The sequence below is a fragment of the Syngnathus typhle genome, linkage group LG14 (assembly GCF_033458585.1).
Source record: "Syngnathus typhle isolate RoL2023-S1 ecotype Sweden linkage group LG14, RoL_Styp_1.0, whole genome shotgun sequence".
Lineage (NCBI taxonomy): Eukaryota > Metazoa > Chordata > Actinopteri > Syngnathiformes > Syngnathidae > Syngnathus > Syngnathus typhle.
Genome location: NC_083751.1, coordinates 2,797,415 through 2,814,251, shown reverse-complemented (window position 1 = coordinate 2,814,251; position 16,837 = coordinate 2,797,415). Strand labels below are relative to the sequence as shown.

At 46.4% G+C, this 16,837-nt stretch overlaps 2 protein-coding genes and 2 non-coding genes across 9 annotated transcripts in view; 2 read left to right on the top strand and 2 right to left on the bottom strand.

The window, feature by feature from the left end:
• The window catches only part of fryl (furry homolog, like), a 33,761-nt gene extending 26,056 nt beyond the window's left edge, over window positions 1-7,705 (bottom strand). For 4 of the 5 annotated variants that reach the window (XM_061297431.1, XM_061297433.1, XM_061297432.1 and 1 more), the window contains exons 1-2: window positions 7,435-7,705; window positions 6,604-6,669 (exon numbers count right to left, since the gene is read on the bottom strand). In XM_061297431.1, the coding sequence (XP_061153415.1) occupies window positions 6,604-6,669; window positions 7,435-7,705 (337 nt within the window). Of the gene's footprint in view, window positions 1-2,656; window positions 3,161-6,603; window positions 6,670-7,434 lie in introns of those variants that run through there. The other variant, XM_061297434.1, reaches the window with a different exon arrangement.
• Window positions 7,706-13,588: 5,883 nt separating this feature from the next.
• dtymk (deoxythymidylate kinase (thymidylate kinase)) lies at window positions 13,589-15,408 on the bottom strand. Of its 2 annotated transcripts, none has more exons than XM_061297740.1 (5): window positions 15,201-15,408; window positions 14,861-14,969; window positions 14,502-14,592; window positions 14,141-14,338; window positions 13,589-14,079 (listed from the first exon to the last, which is right to left on the bottom strand). In XM_061297740.1, exons 1-5 carry the CDS (start codon window positions 15,328-15,330, stop codon window positions 13,909-13,911), a joined length of 699 nt encoding a protein of 232 aa, XP_061153724.1. In that variant the 5' UTR covers window positions 15,331-15,408; the 3' UTR covers window positions 13,589-13,908. The 2 variants fall into 2 exon arrangements, with proteins under 2 accessions (XP_061153724.1, XP_061153725.1); XM_061297741.1 differs by having other exon boundaries at window positions 13,589-14,067; window positions 15,201-15,389.
• Window positions 15,409-15,643: 235 nt separating this feature from the next.
• trnap-cgg (transfer RNA proline (anticodon CGG)) lies at window positions 15,644-15,715 on the top strand. The gene has a single exon. It is a non-coding gene; the product is annotated as a tRNA-Pro (tRNA).
• Window positions 15,716-16,264: 549 nt separating this feature from the next.
• Window positions 16,265-16,336, top strand: trnap-ugg (transfer RNA proline (anticodon UGG)). Its single transcript has one exon. It is a non-coding gene; the product is annotated as a tRNA-Pro (tRNA).
• Window positions 16,337-16,837: the final 501 nt, after the last annotated feature.

The following is a 16,837-nucleotide window of genomic DNA, read 5'->3' as shown; positions in this document are numbered from 1 at the left end:
CTGTGTAGTATGCGGCGCTCATGTTGTCCTGCAACACAGAGAGCCTTTCAAGCCATTCTTGTCTTTGTTTACCATGATGTCACGCACTCGGCTTGCCTCTCCCCTAATAACCAATCAACGGCGTGGGCATCCTAATCTTCTTTCTCCCACCTCAGACCAGCTGGAGCGTCGCACACAAAAGTGCTAATGCTGCACTCGTCAACAACAACAAAGTAGAAAAACAACTTTAGCATAACACACACAAGTGGCATTCCAAACTTCTTTTCCACGGATGACATCCTACTGATTTAAAAAAAAAAAAAAAGTGATGGCATCTTCCAACTCTGCTGCAGACCAAACTATTTATGTCTAACTAGGATAAAAAAAAACAGTTCTTGCTCTTCCCAAAAATGACAAATTTATATCCCTATATATCACCAAAAAATTGGTAAATTGGTTTATTGTGAATAGTAAAACTTAAAATGTATTTTAAATGTATTTAATTAATAAATTCATTTTTAATTAATTAATTAAAATGTTATTCATCGTTACTACAAGTTAAAACTGGAAGAAAAACAAACAGTTTGAGGCTGCAGGATTTGTTTGGTTTATTTTTTTCCTATTTCTTTTTTCAACACCTTGCTGCTCGAGGCATGCAAAGTACACAAGCCCTGCTTTTCACTTAGGAAATATGATTACACAACTATAGTGACTCCACCTTGTCACAGTTACAAAGAAGAAGAAGAAAAAAAACACTCCCAGTGGCCTGCTCACTTCCACTGTCAGGACAACCAGCAACAACAGCACAATCACACAAACGGCTGGAATGCAGAGCTGAGAGTTTTTTTTTTTTTTTAAACCAGACAAAAGACCTGCTGCTAATGTTTCTGCGGCATGGCAGTGCCAAAAGTGTTATTGTGTCCTAACACGCTCCGGCTGTGACGAGTTACAACTAAAACACAACATCAAATCCGTGACTTTCTTTCCGCGAGTGGGTATCGTAAAAAGCACCAGAGGAAGGTGCTGTGTTTTTGATTTGATGGTGCCCTCGTTTGTTTTGACAGGCCCGATGAGGAACCGGCGCCCAATGTGGGAGGCACAAGGGGAGGGGGGGGGCGGTATAAAAGAGGGGTGAGTGGCGAACTATTGATCGCAATGCAGTTTTGGTTGGGAGTCGTACAGGTATGGACGACGACAGCAACAATGCTTCGTAAAAAATAAAGTGGCGTGTCGCAACCTCGAGATGATTTGAAGTAGCCTCTCTTGGGATATTTGGACTTTCCCCTAAGCGATTTATGTTTCATGAGCCCTTGGGCACTGTGATGTCATTTTCTATTGACAGCAAGTGGCAGAATGTTCAACCCCAAAAAAATAAAAAGTGACAATCCGGTTCTGACTTTTTGCCCGGGCAACTGTTGGCAAGCGGGGTGAATCTATAGCAAGCATACCGTCGCTGCATGTTAATTATACTCGTGTGACACTGCGCTCTGCAGTAATGGCACGAAAATGATGAGTCATCAGTGTGCTTAAAGCTCCGTTGAAAGGTCATTATTGCCCTTCTGTATGGACGGCTCGGGGACATGAATGTTGCATGATGGCACGTATGGATTTACGAATCACAGTATCAACATCCGGGAAAGAACGAGGACGCTATGGGCCGACTGGCTGCTATGGTGGGATATCAGTGCAAAAACGTTTGTTCATAATCCACGAAGCAGACTGTGGAGCGAGGGCCTGTTGGATTTCTTAGAGTACACGTCGGGAAGCTAATAATGGGACAGAGGCGGAAGACGGATCGATGGTCGGGAAACATTAGCTGCCCCGGAGGGGATGGAGAGCAGGGTTATAAAAGCAGGAGGTGGGGGTGGGCTGGGATGGGGGTTCTGGGATTTGCGTTGAGTGCTGTAGATTTGGGTGGTAAAACGGAGCAGACAGTGACAGACAGCGGCATGAGCGCAGGAGGAACTTCCGGCTGACTTCTAAATAAGGAAGCACAGGGTTCCAATGGGATGGTAACTTTGAGCAAAAACATTATATACAATGTTCATATGTTTGGGTATATGACGTAAAAAAATAGAAATATTTCTAGGTGTATTTAAGTTACAAAAGTACTATTTGTGGCATATGGGTGGAAACAAACCGCTGCTAGCCGTATTAGCTAGCTGAAATATTTCTCCGTCCCAGTTCCCTGATACCATCGGGCTCATCGACTGCTCGCATCAACGCCGAGACTGCGAGCGGTCGTGCGGCTTTCCCTGCACCGACGGGAAGTTGGAGCGCTTTTTGAAAAGCACGACTTTTTAAAGCCGCAGTAAACCTTGAAACGGGTCACTAGCACCTGACTTATGTTTTGCCTCCTTTCCAATTCCAAGTCAGCAATGTCTCAGAGTACAAGGTAAGCGATTTGTGTGCCAATCTCGAAGTGAACACCCGGCTCGCTACGCATCAGTAGCGACGTTTTGACTGGAGGAAGTGAGACCGAAAGACGCGCTTGAACGAAGCCACCTGCACGACGCCAGCCCCATTCGGGTCTGGATTCAACACAATCAGTTATCCTGACACTCCATTAGTAATCCTAACACAGGTTCAAGATTGCTGGTGGTGGGGGGGGTGGGGGCTCCTCGATGCAACAATGCTGCGCAGATAAGATTGCGGTATGTAAACATCAGGTACTCACAGCTGCTGCTCCACGACTTGAGCAGAGATTTGATGCTGATCTCAAAGAAGACCGAATCCTGCAGGCTCAGCATGGCGGCGCCGACTCAAAACTTTGGCATGGTCCAGCAAGGCACGATTTTCACACGGTTGCGCTCAATTTGACCGCTCGCTACACGAGCCATTTGGGTTCAATCAACGCCAGCTCCGTCCGTTACCCTCCGCAGGCGGCGGCCAAATGTGTCATCCTGACCGAGTCGTACGAGCGCTACGCCACCCCGCCGGGAGGTGCCACCGGGTTGTTTAGCTCCAAGTTCGGGGGTTGCCGGGCGAGTGAAGCGATCCGCTCGCTTGCCGATCCGCCGGCTCCTTTGTGCGGCGCATGGAATCCGGAAAGTGGATTCAACTTGTCGTCTTCAAAAAAAGAGAGGGGGTGAGGAAAATAGTGCAAGGTATTAACAACGCACTGCGATATTTCCTCTGCGCTGCTCTTCCTGTGTGTGCCTGTGCCTGTACTAGCCTGCTCGTACAGCCCCCCCCTCTCCCTCCCCATTCGCTCGCAGGGGCCTCCTCCCCTTCCCGAGCATCGTTCGTTCACACAGACCAAAAGAGAGAGAGAGAGAGGGCGACCGAGCTTGTTTCGACAGCAAACAGAAGGGGGGGTGGGGGGGGAGACAGAAAGAGAGGGTGGGCTCGCTGGCGGTGATGTCATCAAAATGCTGCCGGTGTCAGAGCGGCTACTGTGCGGAAGGCCGCGTTAACCCAGCGCCTTGGCTGGCGGCCTGCGACAAGCCGCTTCCTGTCAAAACGCCGCGGCAGTACGCGATGCGTCACGGCTGACTGTTGCGGGAGGAGAAGGAGGAAATGGGAGGGTCGGCGCCATCACAACACAGGCCGACACCTTTGGAAAAGAAATATGTCAGACAAACATGACTCGGTTATTCCAAAACAATCAAATAGGAGTCATATTGGCCATTTTTGTTCATTCTCTCCAGTTGCCCAAATAGTACAAGGATGTATTTTCAGGGGGGGGGGGGGGGCAGTGCCATCTCGTGCACATGAGCCACTGCTTGCCACACCCTCTTGGACCGTCAGCTTTCATTCCCATGACTAGTCCCGAGTCTAAATAAAGCCAGTATGAACTGCGGCAAAAAAAAAAAAAGAAAAAGGCCATTTTACTCAAATTTCAGCTGAATTCTAATTTTAATGACGGCATTCACACAAAGAGGGGGGGGGGGGGGGGTGACGCACTACCATCTAAAAAGCACAGCCTCGCGCGTGACGTCAGTGTTCAGCCACAGCGCGATTAACTAGGGAGTCTCACACACGCACACACACCAAGCCTACGCACGCTGACGTTGCTAACGGGCCTAAGTGGTCATTTCCTTTCCCTTGTAATTTGACAGCGGGAATGAATAACCGCGTCCGAATAAGTCTAGTCGGACTAGTATCGGGGGGAAAAGGACACTTCATTATGGACAACAGCGTTTTAAATGTGAGCTAACAAAAGAAGTGCTTGATCATTTCGATTGCCGCTTGCTTGAGGGTTGTGTATACAGCAAAAAACTCAAATCGACACAGCGACGAGCAATCTTAATTGATCTGATATTCGAATTTGGGGGGGGTCGACGGTCGTCTTCTCCAAACTCTCCAAACGGAGCCGCGTGACATCAAGTCATTTGGCGCTTAAAACAGTGGACGGGGTTTGTTGACAAAATAGCCGAGGAAATGAGTCGAGGCCGAGGGCGGCGACGGACAAAAGGTCTTTGTCCCCCTCTCGTTTGCTTGATTTCTCATCTCTGGCCGTGTCACATGCCCCACCGAGTTATGCAAAAAGCAAGCGGAGCCCAGCGCAAACAATCGACACAAGCGGGGACTTTGCGGTGCCGCCCCGGCGCTTTTCGACGGACGGGTGCAAGAATGTCCGCCGCAAATGACGTAATCCGTTCGCTCGCTCTGGCCGTTTTGCGAGTGGCGACAAATCGAAATTCCCCATTTAACGGTGAGTTCTAACGGCCGTTCGGCTTCCCGTCCAAACATTCTCGGCAAGAAACACTTATGCGGCCACCGTTAAAGTTGTTCATTGTACTTCCCCCTGCTGTAAAAGATTCCTTTTCCCCAAAAGCGTTGTAAAGGTCGTAGGTCACAAAGGTGAACAGAGTTTTGGGATTCTTTCTTTTTAAACTGCCGTCATTGGAACAGGGGGGGGGGGGGGGTGGTTTAGACTTTATGACATCATCCAACGTGTTCTACTTTCGAGGCTGTAACAACAACAACAACACAAAGACATGCGGCACTTTTATGCACTCCGGGAGTCTAATCTCGTTCCTGAGTGTCAGTTTACGAGGTGCGCGGTTATGGAGCTACTCGAACGGAGAGGAGGACCGAGGCATATTTCACCATGGGGCCCTTTTTTTTTTTGGGCCGTTTACACTCTGCGAAGCCTAGCCTAGCATCCCTTGCGATGTCAGCGCCGATGGAGTCCCCGCTGAGTGACGGCCGGCTTGATTTATTCACCTGATTAATTTTCGCGGCCTGCATTCCGTTCAGGACCCGCCCAACCCTGCCTTGGTTTTTAAAGAATGCAGGTGGGGCGGGGGGGGGGGGGGGGGGGGGGGGGAGCATGAATGGATGGAAATTTACAGTGAAGACGTTGAACTTGAGTTTAGAAAGGATTTTCACGTCTTACGTCATAGAACGTGCTCATCCGCTAACAGGCAATTTTCACTCGCGGGGGCAGAACTTCATCACCGAGCACGTGCAGTAGACAAACGGGAGACAATCCGAACATCCCAGAAAGCATTTTTGTTTTGTTTTACCTCCACTGTAACAGAGCTTCAGGCTCAAAAGTTCTTTCTGGTTATCGTCCAATTAAACACGCTGAGTAATGCCCTCTTGCAGCATACCAGTATTGTGACACTCGCGCAAATACTTCCCCCCCCCCTTGAGCAAAATAAGGGTAACATCACGCCTTGTTTGTGAGCGAACAACAAAGACGGGACATCGGAATATAAGGCAGCGCCGTTATCGGCGAAGCGGCCAGACTTGGGGAGGGAGGAACTGTTTTGTGTAAACCCAGCCTGCTTGTTTGAGGAATGCAGAGGAGGAACCGACAACACGGTCTCTCGATGGGAACATTTGCGCTCCGACGTGACGGCTTCCGGTGTAGCAGGGGAGGGGGGGGGGGGGGGGGTGAAAATAGCTGCTTGATCAAATAACCTCAAGAATCCACAACAATCTTCTATATACAATCGGGCCTTGGCCAGACATTGATGGCAAAGTTCAAACGTGGCGTCATCGCTGTTCCCAGTGAACCCTGCTTCGAGCAGGTGATGTTCCTGGCCGGAGGATGCATTTCCTGTCTGAAGGGCAGCACTCGGGGGAAAAAAATTGATCCCAGCCGAAATTTGATCCTCGACCTCTGCTCCGGTGGTGCCCGAGCGGCAGAGGACGGGCAATTTACATCCGGACTTTTTTTTTTTTGCCCAATCAAATCTGTCATTTACAATCTTATAAAACAAATTCAAAAGGATGTCATTTTTTTTTTTCTCTCTCCACCGCCCGCCGCCAAATTCTCACACGGCACTTCAATGCGCCATAGTAGAGATTCTTTAGCTATTTGTCATTTAACAGCGAGGCCGTGCGACAACACAATGCGGCCAGTGTTCCGAGCGGGTGGAAAAAAAGGGCAAACAAATGTGCCATCACAAACACAAATCCCTGATCCTGTTCATTAAAATGCTCTAAAACAACAAAAACTTGTTTGTGAGACAGCAGGGAAGTAGCGCCACCTTAAAAGGCAAGTCAGGCTAAGCCAGTTCTGCAGAAGGGAGTGGCGCCGAGATCACAGCAAGGCAAATTATCCTTTGGTATGAACACAACGAGCGAGCGACAGTACGTCTTCAATTTAACAAAACATTGCATTTTTTTTTTTTGTCTCTCTTCCTCGTTTCTAAAAATACAACTCACCCTGGCGGTTCCGGCCACGTTGAGCATGCTGTAAAAAGGAGGTTTTTCGAAATCGCTGGATGTTTTCTGGTTGGGGAGAAACAGAGAAGAAGATTTAGAATCAACGTTGAAATCCGTGAGAGCTGTCTGAACATGCACGAAATTAGCATGAGCAGAAAAATTGGAAGAATTTCACCTCTGGCGTTTGGATTATAGCGCAAACACAAATTATCGTCATAGAATTTTGTGTATAATGTGGGGTCGGCTTCTCGGTGTTGTGTAGTTTGTGTGTTTGCTGGAATTAAAGCAGCAACTCCAGACATGAAAGGAAAATGATCCGTCAGAATTCATTTATTGTAATGTAAATAAATAACTGGGTTGATTAAAGCAAAAAATGTCTTGATTTTAACCAATGATTAAAAAAACAAAAAAAACTTTTGCACTCATAGAAGTCACTAGTATTGTCGTCAACCTCGCGCTCCACACGACAACATCCATGACTTTGAGTGTGTGCGGCTTTAAGTGGGGCACGGCCTGCTGAGTGAGCTGGAAGTTGGCGAGCTGGTGTCAAATATGTCATCACGAGGCCCGAGCGAGCGGCGGATATCTGGCCTGCCACTTCCTCTTACGCGTGGCCGGCCGTCTTATCAGCAAGCCAAGACGCGGTACAAACAGTTGACCTTTGTAGCTGATCAATAGCAACGGACGCAGAGATTGCCAAATGGTGTCCCTATCCTCCAAACTGTCCTTATATTCCCAAGTTTCCCAAACAAATAACATTTCCGGATGGGTCCAAAACATCCCAAAACGGCATCTCGATCCATCAGCGTACGACAGCATCTTACGTCGTACCTTTGAATTGAGTTCTCCTATTTCGGAGCAGCCCGGCTGGGGTGACCACCGGGTTGCCGTCGACCGTGGTGTCCTCCTCCACAATGGTATCCCTCATGACCAGCCGCCCCATCCTCCTCATGCGGATGAGCTGTGGGCCGGCTTCCTGCGGCGGGGCGGCGGGCTGGACAGGAGCCGCCTGACCATTGGGCGACCGACTCTTCAGAAAATCCATGTTCAACTTTCCGCTTGTTCGCTCGGGCGTACCGTCCAGCAGCTTGTGCCACGCCATCGTCACCCCATCCTAAGGTACGAGGGCGTCGAAGGCCATGTGTGAGCGACCACGCCAGCTCACGAGGCAGTTGACATGCCGCACTCCCTTAAAAGTTGTCCGTCTGGAATAACGAGTCACTGGCATAGCGAAACAACTTCCCTGTTCTGTGACACTACCTGTCGGAAGGCGACTTGTTGTGATGTCACCGCCGGCGACTGGGCACTATCTAGGGCGGGACTCGGACGTGTTCCACATGAGATAACGCGGAGGAGGAGGTAGGCCCCGCCCCACCCCGGCTGGCCCGCATGACTCGTCCAGTCAAAGGAGATTGACAGGCGGCGTGAGAAGTAGGAAGGCGTCAGAGAGCGAGCTAAACTCGGCCGTCTGCGGGAGTCGATAGGCCTTATCACGACACTCAAATGCTCGTTCGCTTCCATCCGAGCGCTCTCAAGAAAAACAAAGACAAAAGCAGTCTTATAAACGACAAAATGTGGCAATTCAAGTCATTCTCCAGCCCCCTTTTTTTTTTTAACAAGCGTGCCAAACCGATTTAACAAATCCATCAGACATCCAAGAAGGAAGGTTGCCAGGTTGGTCTTCTGCCGGGATGGTGCTGAGGCAGCAGATCCTGGTAAGAATCGCTAAATCAGCCAGACGGGTGGCGACCGAGAGGGGGCACCCACTAATGACAAGGAGGTTCGCATTTTTTTTTTTTTAAATTAACTCCATTTTGTAACTCTGGTGACAAGCAGGTTGCCGTCCGTCACCTGGTGCAATGATGGCAGCTGTCCATGGGTCTGCTGGACAGTAAGAACAATGGCGTCGCACGGGGAGGAGGAGGGGGGCCAAGATCCCAATCAGCCCAGGAATGTGAAAGAGGAAGCCCGGGGAACAATGTGCAGCGCTACCCGTGCCGTTCTGGGCCCGCCCCCCCCCCCTGCCTTGGCCCGCTTTCAAACGCAGGAGAAAACAGGAAAACTCGTGGGCTGGAACCCAAAGACCCAAGTCTGTACTGTGTGCAGGGGGGGGGGGGGGGGGGTAGCGGGTGATCCTGTAAATCATGAGAATCACTTGGACAGTGCACTTATTTAACCTGCCTCACAGCCACAGATGAGCTCGAAAACAAAGTTAGACTGCCCCCTGGTGGCAATAGTTACACAAGACATCTATCATGAAAAAGTCTACACACCCGTGTTCAAATGCCAGGCTTTTGTGATATATAAAATAAAGATTCTTTATTATTGTGACCTGTACAATTGAGTTGGGGGGGGGGGGGGGGGGGGTAAGAAAATCCACTTTAAGGTACCTCTGTTTAATCCCAAATAAAGTTCAGCTGCTCTAGCAATGAAGGCCAAAAAAAAAACATTAAAATTGACAAAAATAGGGGAAAATATTAAAAAAAAAGAAAATCAGGCTAAATGTTTTTCTTTTTTAGAATTCTAAAGTCTGACAAAAATACATCAAAAACCACCACAAAGAAAGTAGTCAGCGCTTCGGACTTTCACCACATCAGGAAGCCAGTCTTTGTTCTCGTGGTCACAAAAATGCTTGCTGCCACTTTGTGTTGTCTCTTGGGACTTTTCAGATCTGTGGAGCAGCCTTAGAATCGCTGGCCATCTTTTTTTTTTTTCTCTAGCGAGCGAGAACAAGCAAGGCTATGTTCAAGTTCTCAACGAGCGGTCAAATAAATCCGGCTGGTTTGGTCACAAGCCAGAACCACACTTGTGGGGCGACCCGGGAGTTGGTGGGGGGAATGGGGGGGGCTAAAGAATGTCACCTGACTGGACGAGACTCTTCATCCAAATGTTTTGTATCCCTGTCCAAAAGCAAGTAACATTTAACTTCGATTTTTTTTTTTTATTGTGTTATGAAGGCACGGCATCTTTTCAAACCAATATTTGAGGGACTACGGGCAAGTGCGTGACTTTAGGTAACGCGACGCTCTCCTGTCCAGAGTTTGCGCGACATGATAAAAAAAAAAAAAGTTACACAAGCTCGCAAAGTTAGGAAACAAAAGGCAGGGAAGGAAAGGCAACTTTGCACTTTTCACAATCGGGCCAAACAAACCAAGAGATTAATCGGGCCGGCGTGCTTGGTTCCCACGCTACTTAAACTCACAGTCGCTAAGAAAACCTCAACCACAACACGGGTGACACCTTTTCACCACATGGAACGGAAGTAGTGACGACAGAACGGACGACTTCTCCAAAAATATCTCCATTAGCCACTCATTTTGCATACTTGCCACTTAACTGTTCTTTTCTCCGCTCATCCGTTTGTGCCCTGCCACTGACTGGCGACCAGGCCGTTGTCTTGGCAACGGGACGGTTCCGCTGAGCTCTGCTCGGCTTCGGGCTACCACCGGATTAAAACCTTCTCCCGAAGCGGCGGAATAATCTGAAGATTACCCCCCGACATCAATCTCTTACATAACTGATCCCCGGCGCGCTAAAGTGTATTTTCCTCCCAGTTTAAAAAAAAAAAAAAAACGGTCCAAAAATTTGTGCTGAGAAATCCTGTCGCAGTGACGCGTCTTTTAGTAACGCATTATCACACTTCCCGCTCCGTCGCGGTGACTTCAAGTTCAACGCAAAAACCAAAGTGGGTCAAACGGTTGAGGTCAAACAGGTTCAATGCGTTCCTCTGACGTCACTAAAAATATTTAACAAAGTCCTCCGCTCTTGGACCAGATGAATAACTTTGAACTGCATTTCGGTGCCACTCCAAGTCTTGGTGGATGAAAGGCCAAATTGGGGGGGGGTTAAAGGTCGGCGTAACGAAAAGCATCTGATCAATGATTAGCTCAGCCTCAGCCGATATGAGCCGTAATCTGCTTAAGTGCAATGCGATAGGGATGCTACACCGACTTCCACATTAAAAAATTATTATTATTTATCCTTCTCAGTACGAGCAATATGTGAATTGATTTTATGGATAAATATGATTTTTCTTTTAATGCGACTTAAAATGTCACATGTATAGCAACAAAAACCTCCGATTATTTTCATCATTGTTGTAAAAAATAAAATCCAGACAAAAGTGAGTCGGACCTCTTGTGGTTCTCCTGTACATTTCTGCGGTGGCATTTTTCCATCTATAAGAAGCAGTGCCAGTTACAAAACACACGAAAAGGCGTTGGACAAAAGCGGCGCAGGCTTCTCTATATGCTCAAACAGACGCTAAATAACAGGCTCGGCCCGGCCATAATAACCACGTCCTTTGGCGGGAACGCCACGGGACGAGAAAAGTGACGGGACGTTAACCCCACGGACATTCCTCTTGTGATTTTCCTCAAGATCGTATTGGAATGCGGGAGCGGGGTCTTCGGTAGCAACTAAATTCGACCAAAACGCCAGCGCTCGCCTTCTCTCTGGTAAAAAAAGAAAGAGTGTGGTTTCCTTCCCAAACATCAATTATGATCCAAAAAGCTTGCTCCCGACGCTCGGGATAATCTTTCTCAGCAGGGCTCAATTATAGTTTATTTCCAGCTCCCCGGCTCGGCTCCACGCAATCGGGTGAAAGAGAAAATAAACATGTCGGAAGCTCGCTAAATCTCGGGGGCTGTTTCACGCTACTCGTAAGATTAAGTAAGCAAGTTAACTTGCAACAATAATCAGGAGGGATATTATTTGGTTTTACGACCAAATTAGTCAGGGTGGGACAAAAGTATCGAATCGGTATCGATTCACCTGATCGTTGTCGATTAAACATCATTGGGGTATCCAAACGTCCATAAATACACTTTTAAATCACTTCAATGGCAACAATTGACTTATATACAAGTCATTTTCTTAAGACAGGAAAGAATTACACTACGACTTGTGTTCGATGAAAAAACGGGAGCTACACAAGGCGGTCTCATTTTTATATATTGAGTCAATCTAGTCCAAAGTGACTTTTAAAACCACAACAAGGGATGAAAAGCGCCGGTTTTGTTTAAACAGGTGAGCGCTACGCTGAATGGGGGTGATGGGCCAAAGGAGCAGGTGCGAAAGTGCCCGATACCAGCCTAAATATTTGTTCAGTCCCATGCGTCAACGCACTTCCCGCAGTGCAACGCCGCCGTCAGCAGAAGGTCACTAATTAGAAAAGGCGCACTCGGCATAGAAAATGGCAGCGAGCGCAAAAAAGAAAAGAAGAAAATGCACGCGTTTTGATTTTGCGCAAGCATTTTAAAAGATTTTTACGCTCTGTCTGCATTGCTGACTTGGCTGCTAATCCCGTGCGGGGCCAGTTTAGAGGAAGGGTGGGCGCTTACAGTCTGGAAACTTCAACCCTGTGCACTTGAATGCCATCAATGTCTCACCAGATTAAAATTCATGCCAATTCTTCTTCATTGAAATAGTTTAATACATCTTTGGAATATGTTTTTTTTCCCCATGATAGTGTGCAACCCTACACACACACATATATATTAATTGTCTGCATGTGTAAATAAATGTAAAGATCGATTTAAAAATGAAATAAATGCTCAAATAACTTTCCATAAATACAAAAGGCAAAACAAATGCTTCATTATGTCAAGTGACACTGAAAATTTAACTCCAGGGGTCAAACTCTGCACCAGCAGGGTTGGACATGTTGTGGCTTTAAGTCCCTACAATCACGCCACCCTTAAAAAAAAAAATGAACAGACACAGAAAGGGAGAAGAGTGACCTCCCCCAAGCACAAATGCCATGTTAGGCTTGTTATTTGTTCGTTCATGACATTCAATTTGGATGTTTTTAGTTGTGTGTTGGACTATTTTAAATATGAAGATGATTTTAAAAGGGCACTTACACGACTTGACGCAACATCCACCCAACAGCTTTTTTAGCTCATGTATAGGAGGCTAATGTAAAGAGAGATGCTAGTTAGCCACAACAGCCAAGTTTGAAGTTCATATTTTAAACACAACAGCAAAAACTGGCGTCCTAACCGTCTTGTAAAAATAAAATAAAATAAAATTGTGGACTATAGGACACTTTTACCTCCTCGTTTGGCAAGCTTAAGCACCCCTCCCTCCCCCCAAAACGACAAAGTTAGCGTGTGGTAACGTTGCCGACAACATCACGAAACGAATGACCACCACGTTCTTCGTTTTTTTTTTTTTTCCGACATAACAACGGCGTTACTTACAACTTTGTTTTCCGCTATGTCTTCTCTTTCTCTGTCCGTCGCTCCCCGGTTATAGTTGCGCTATGCGGCTGGCTCGCAGACTTCATTCGCCGAACAAGCTCCAACGTCCTGGCCCTCCTCCATTGGAAGGATTTGCGTAGTGGTGTGATTTGTTGTTTTTTTTCTCCTCAATCTGCTTCGGGTGTTGAAAGTGCTCCTCTGTCAGAGCAGCCTGTGGTCACTTCGCCCCGCCTTTCACTGTTTTGATTGGCTCCACTAAACTACGCCTCCATCAAGAACAGCTTCCTATTGGAACAGACTAGATGTCGATCTACCAAAAACAATCCGTTGATTGGTCGGCGTAGTCAGGGCAACATTCCTACGAGCTCGCTCGCTTTAGTAATGGCGTACACCGAAGATGCTCCAGACGGGCGGATGCGTCGGTAAATGAATGCAAATAATTAATCAAGCACACAAAACACCATAAAAGGAAGACACCCCGACTGCTGCGTAGGCAGGAAACGTCACACACGTTGTTTAAAGTGTAGTTTGTCAATGATACCGCCATCATTTATTTAACTAAAATAATTTTGCAAAACCTCACACTATTAAATACTAAAATATATATGAAATAAAAAAAATAGCATCTTGTCTATCCTAGTCTTATTCTGTATGTGCATTCTTTGTTTAAATATAGATGGATAAATGAAATGTATCTCTCCTTCATTACTTTTGACAAAACTAAATGAATAAATGCAAATGATGACCAAAATAAACCAATAATAATTTCATTTGTCCCTCAATTGATTGCATTCTATCATTTTATTTCACACACTCTCACCGCTATTTCATACATTGCAGTAAAGTGCCACCTCCTGTAACATGCACTAATTAAACGACAACAGCGCATTCTCGAGCTGATTTTGTGTAATTACCATAGCACTTACTCCATTGTTTCGCTTCCAAGCAGACAATAACTTTAGCATAGGCTATCACATGGTCTATGTAATATATATAGTATAATATAGGTGTTTTTAAAGAAAAAGTGACCATATATTATACATATGATAATAAAGATTAAAACTGACTATAAAACATCAGGAAATGCCAACTTGACTAGGAATCATTCAACTTCTAATGTTGTGATTGTGGGCTTGGACATCATTAGGCTATCTGTCCAGAGCTCACCCAGAGGTTGCGTCTGCGCAATGCGGATGGTGTCCAGACTCTTCTGGGCGATGTCATTGTGAACTTCATTCACGCTCCCGGATGCATCCACCACCTGCACGGGACACTTACGCAACATGAGCCAGGAAGAAGATCTCATCGCCAAGCGCGGTTTTTAGCATACTCACCTTCCAGTTGACGGATGGGTCGTCCATGAGCTGATTGAAGCGGTCGAGCACGGCGCTCTGGAAGGCGGCGTCCTCGTAGCGCTCCTCGCCATAGCGACCTCGCAAAGCTGCTTCGACCGGGCTCAAGCGCAGGAACAGGACCATGTCTGGCTTGGGCAAACCCACATCTGCCCTGGTGCACCAATCTAGAGTGAAACCCTAAAATTGAGACATTTTTTAAAGTTGTAAGTAAAATGAAATAAAATGGTGACATTTTTAGTCAAGTAAAATTCAACATTTTTATCCAGGTTATGCATCTTATTTAGTAAAACTCAGACTTTTTTTTTTTAGTAGTACATTGGCTGATTAGGGACCGCCTCACCGGTTTGGCGCTGGTGAAAGCAGCCCCAGAGAAGGCGTACCGGTCCACCACTAGCGTGGTCCCTTGCTCCAACTTTTGTTTCATAACAGGCCTGCAGAAGAAGATGACAAAAAGTTATGTTACTCCAAGATAAATGCTTGAGTCATCCATTTGTGAAGAAATAGTTGGACTACCACTAGTATACAATTTGGAGATGAAAAGTCAAATTTAAAAGGGAAAATGGCATACAGTACTGTTCCAAAAACTTGAAAATGCAGGTGGAAAAAAATGTGATCATCACAACCAAGTGAACAACTTTGCTAAAGAACCAAATGAGAACCTCTGCCTCACATGACATGAAAATAATCTCCTCCACTTACACCATTTCCCACCGGTTAGCGGAAAAGAGAAGGTGCACTGTGTGGTCCTCCAGATCGCTCTTCTTCTCCAGGTAAGCGCTGATCAGCTTTCCAATCGTTGTGCTTCTGTCTACCAACAAACAAGCAAAAAAAAAAAATCACAATTTCTTTAACCTTGAAAAACCTTCTGCATAATTTTACCCTGAAATTTAATTACTTTGCCTTTAGCAATCCAGTACAGACAATATGCATAGCACATAGTATACATATAGACAGTCATCAAGAGTATATGCATAGGAAACGGAGCACGTCCATACTGGGTAGGCTACGCCAGCTGCAGAAATTTCGTGTCGGGCCTCACCGGGAAACCTCATCAACTCCGCCGGGTGTCCTCTCTGTTGCAGCGCCTCGACCAGCTTCTTGCACTGCGTGGTCTTGCCGGCTTTGTCCACCCCCTCTAACACGATGAGCGCGCCTCGCTTGGCCGCCATGCTGGCGTCGCCCGTGTTCTTCCCGCGCCGGAAAATGTAAACACGGAAGTTGCAAGTACTTCCTGTATGATGGGAAGTACTTCCTGTATGACGGGAGCGTCGCCTCCTACGTCATCACGCAACGATTGGGGAGCGAGAAGGAAGCGAGGTCGGCTAAGCTAGAGAAGCCAATGCAGTTGTCTCGCATTTTCTCTCAAAAGTCATAGAATTATGGGAAACAGGAACGGAATTGAAGCCGTGTTGATATGAAATTTGGCGAGAACATGAGTTAGCATGTCTTTATATATGGAAATGGTGGTCGAAAGAGGCACGTGGCTCGTTGGTCTAGGGGTATGATTCTCGCTTCGGGTGCGAGAGGTCCCGGGTTCAAATCCCGGACGAGCCCATTATTTTGGTTGTCTCTACGAGCCAAGAAGTCAACACGCTGGTAGAGCCACAAGAATTCCGTTGAACCAGTTGGTTGATTCGAGTCTCCCGTTTAACTTGAATATCACATTTTGTAATGGATTTTGGTACAAAATTAGCTTCTGTCACAATGACTAATCTGAATAAAGTCATTGATGACGTAGACCGTAGTCCGGAAAAACTTAAGGTTTATAAATAGGCTCATTTAAGTCAATGATAAAATACCCCATTTTAAACATTGGCAGGGTGTTTAGTTTCCGGAAATATATTTGCCACCTCTGTCGACAGTAAAATTGTTTGAAATGCTTAAAAGACCTTAAGAAAAGGTTGGTGGAAAAAATGCTTTGTTTTACCCGAATTTGAAAGCATTTGCACTGTCTTCAACTCTCGCTAATTCCTGTCGGGTTCGGCATAACAGCTAAATATCGCATAAATCCAGGATTCAAGTATGAACACTGGTCAATTGCATCGAAAGCACAGCGAACAAAGTGTGAGATTCATTACAATATTTATTCACCGACTATAGCGTGGCTCGTTGGTCTAGGGGTATGATTCTCGCTTTGGGTGCGAGAGGTCCCGGGTTCAAATCCCGGACGAGCCCAATTTTTTTTTTCATTGCATAATTGATCTGATTTTTGGCTCCCGTCTCCATTCCCGACGTATTAAACTGTCTGATGCGCTTGGTTCAGCTGCTCCTAACAAAGGCTCGCCCGCCTCCTCAGTGCTGTCTGCTTCCACAGCTGCCGTCCCGACGACGTTACAACTGGGAACCGCCCCCACAATAGAAAGAAACAGGCTTCGCCGCCTTCATTCACAAACCAAAACCTCTCAGCAGCCATCACTCAAGCCTTGAGATTGGATTTATTTCTCCTCATCAAGTAAGTCATTTTTTTTAAATCAGCATAAGTAACATTTGTTCAATTGTAATTCAAGTTGATAAAGTAAATGAGTTCAATCGCTGTATATTAAAAGTATACAATGTATAACAAAATACTCTTGGGTATATTTTAAACAGGCACATTTAAGTCAACTGCAAAATTACTTACCCAATTATTATACACAAGATGGATAAATAGTTTTACTTGTGTCATACTAGTAAACA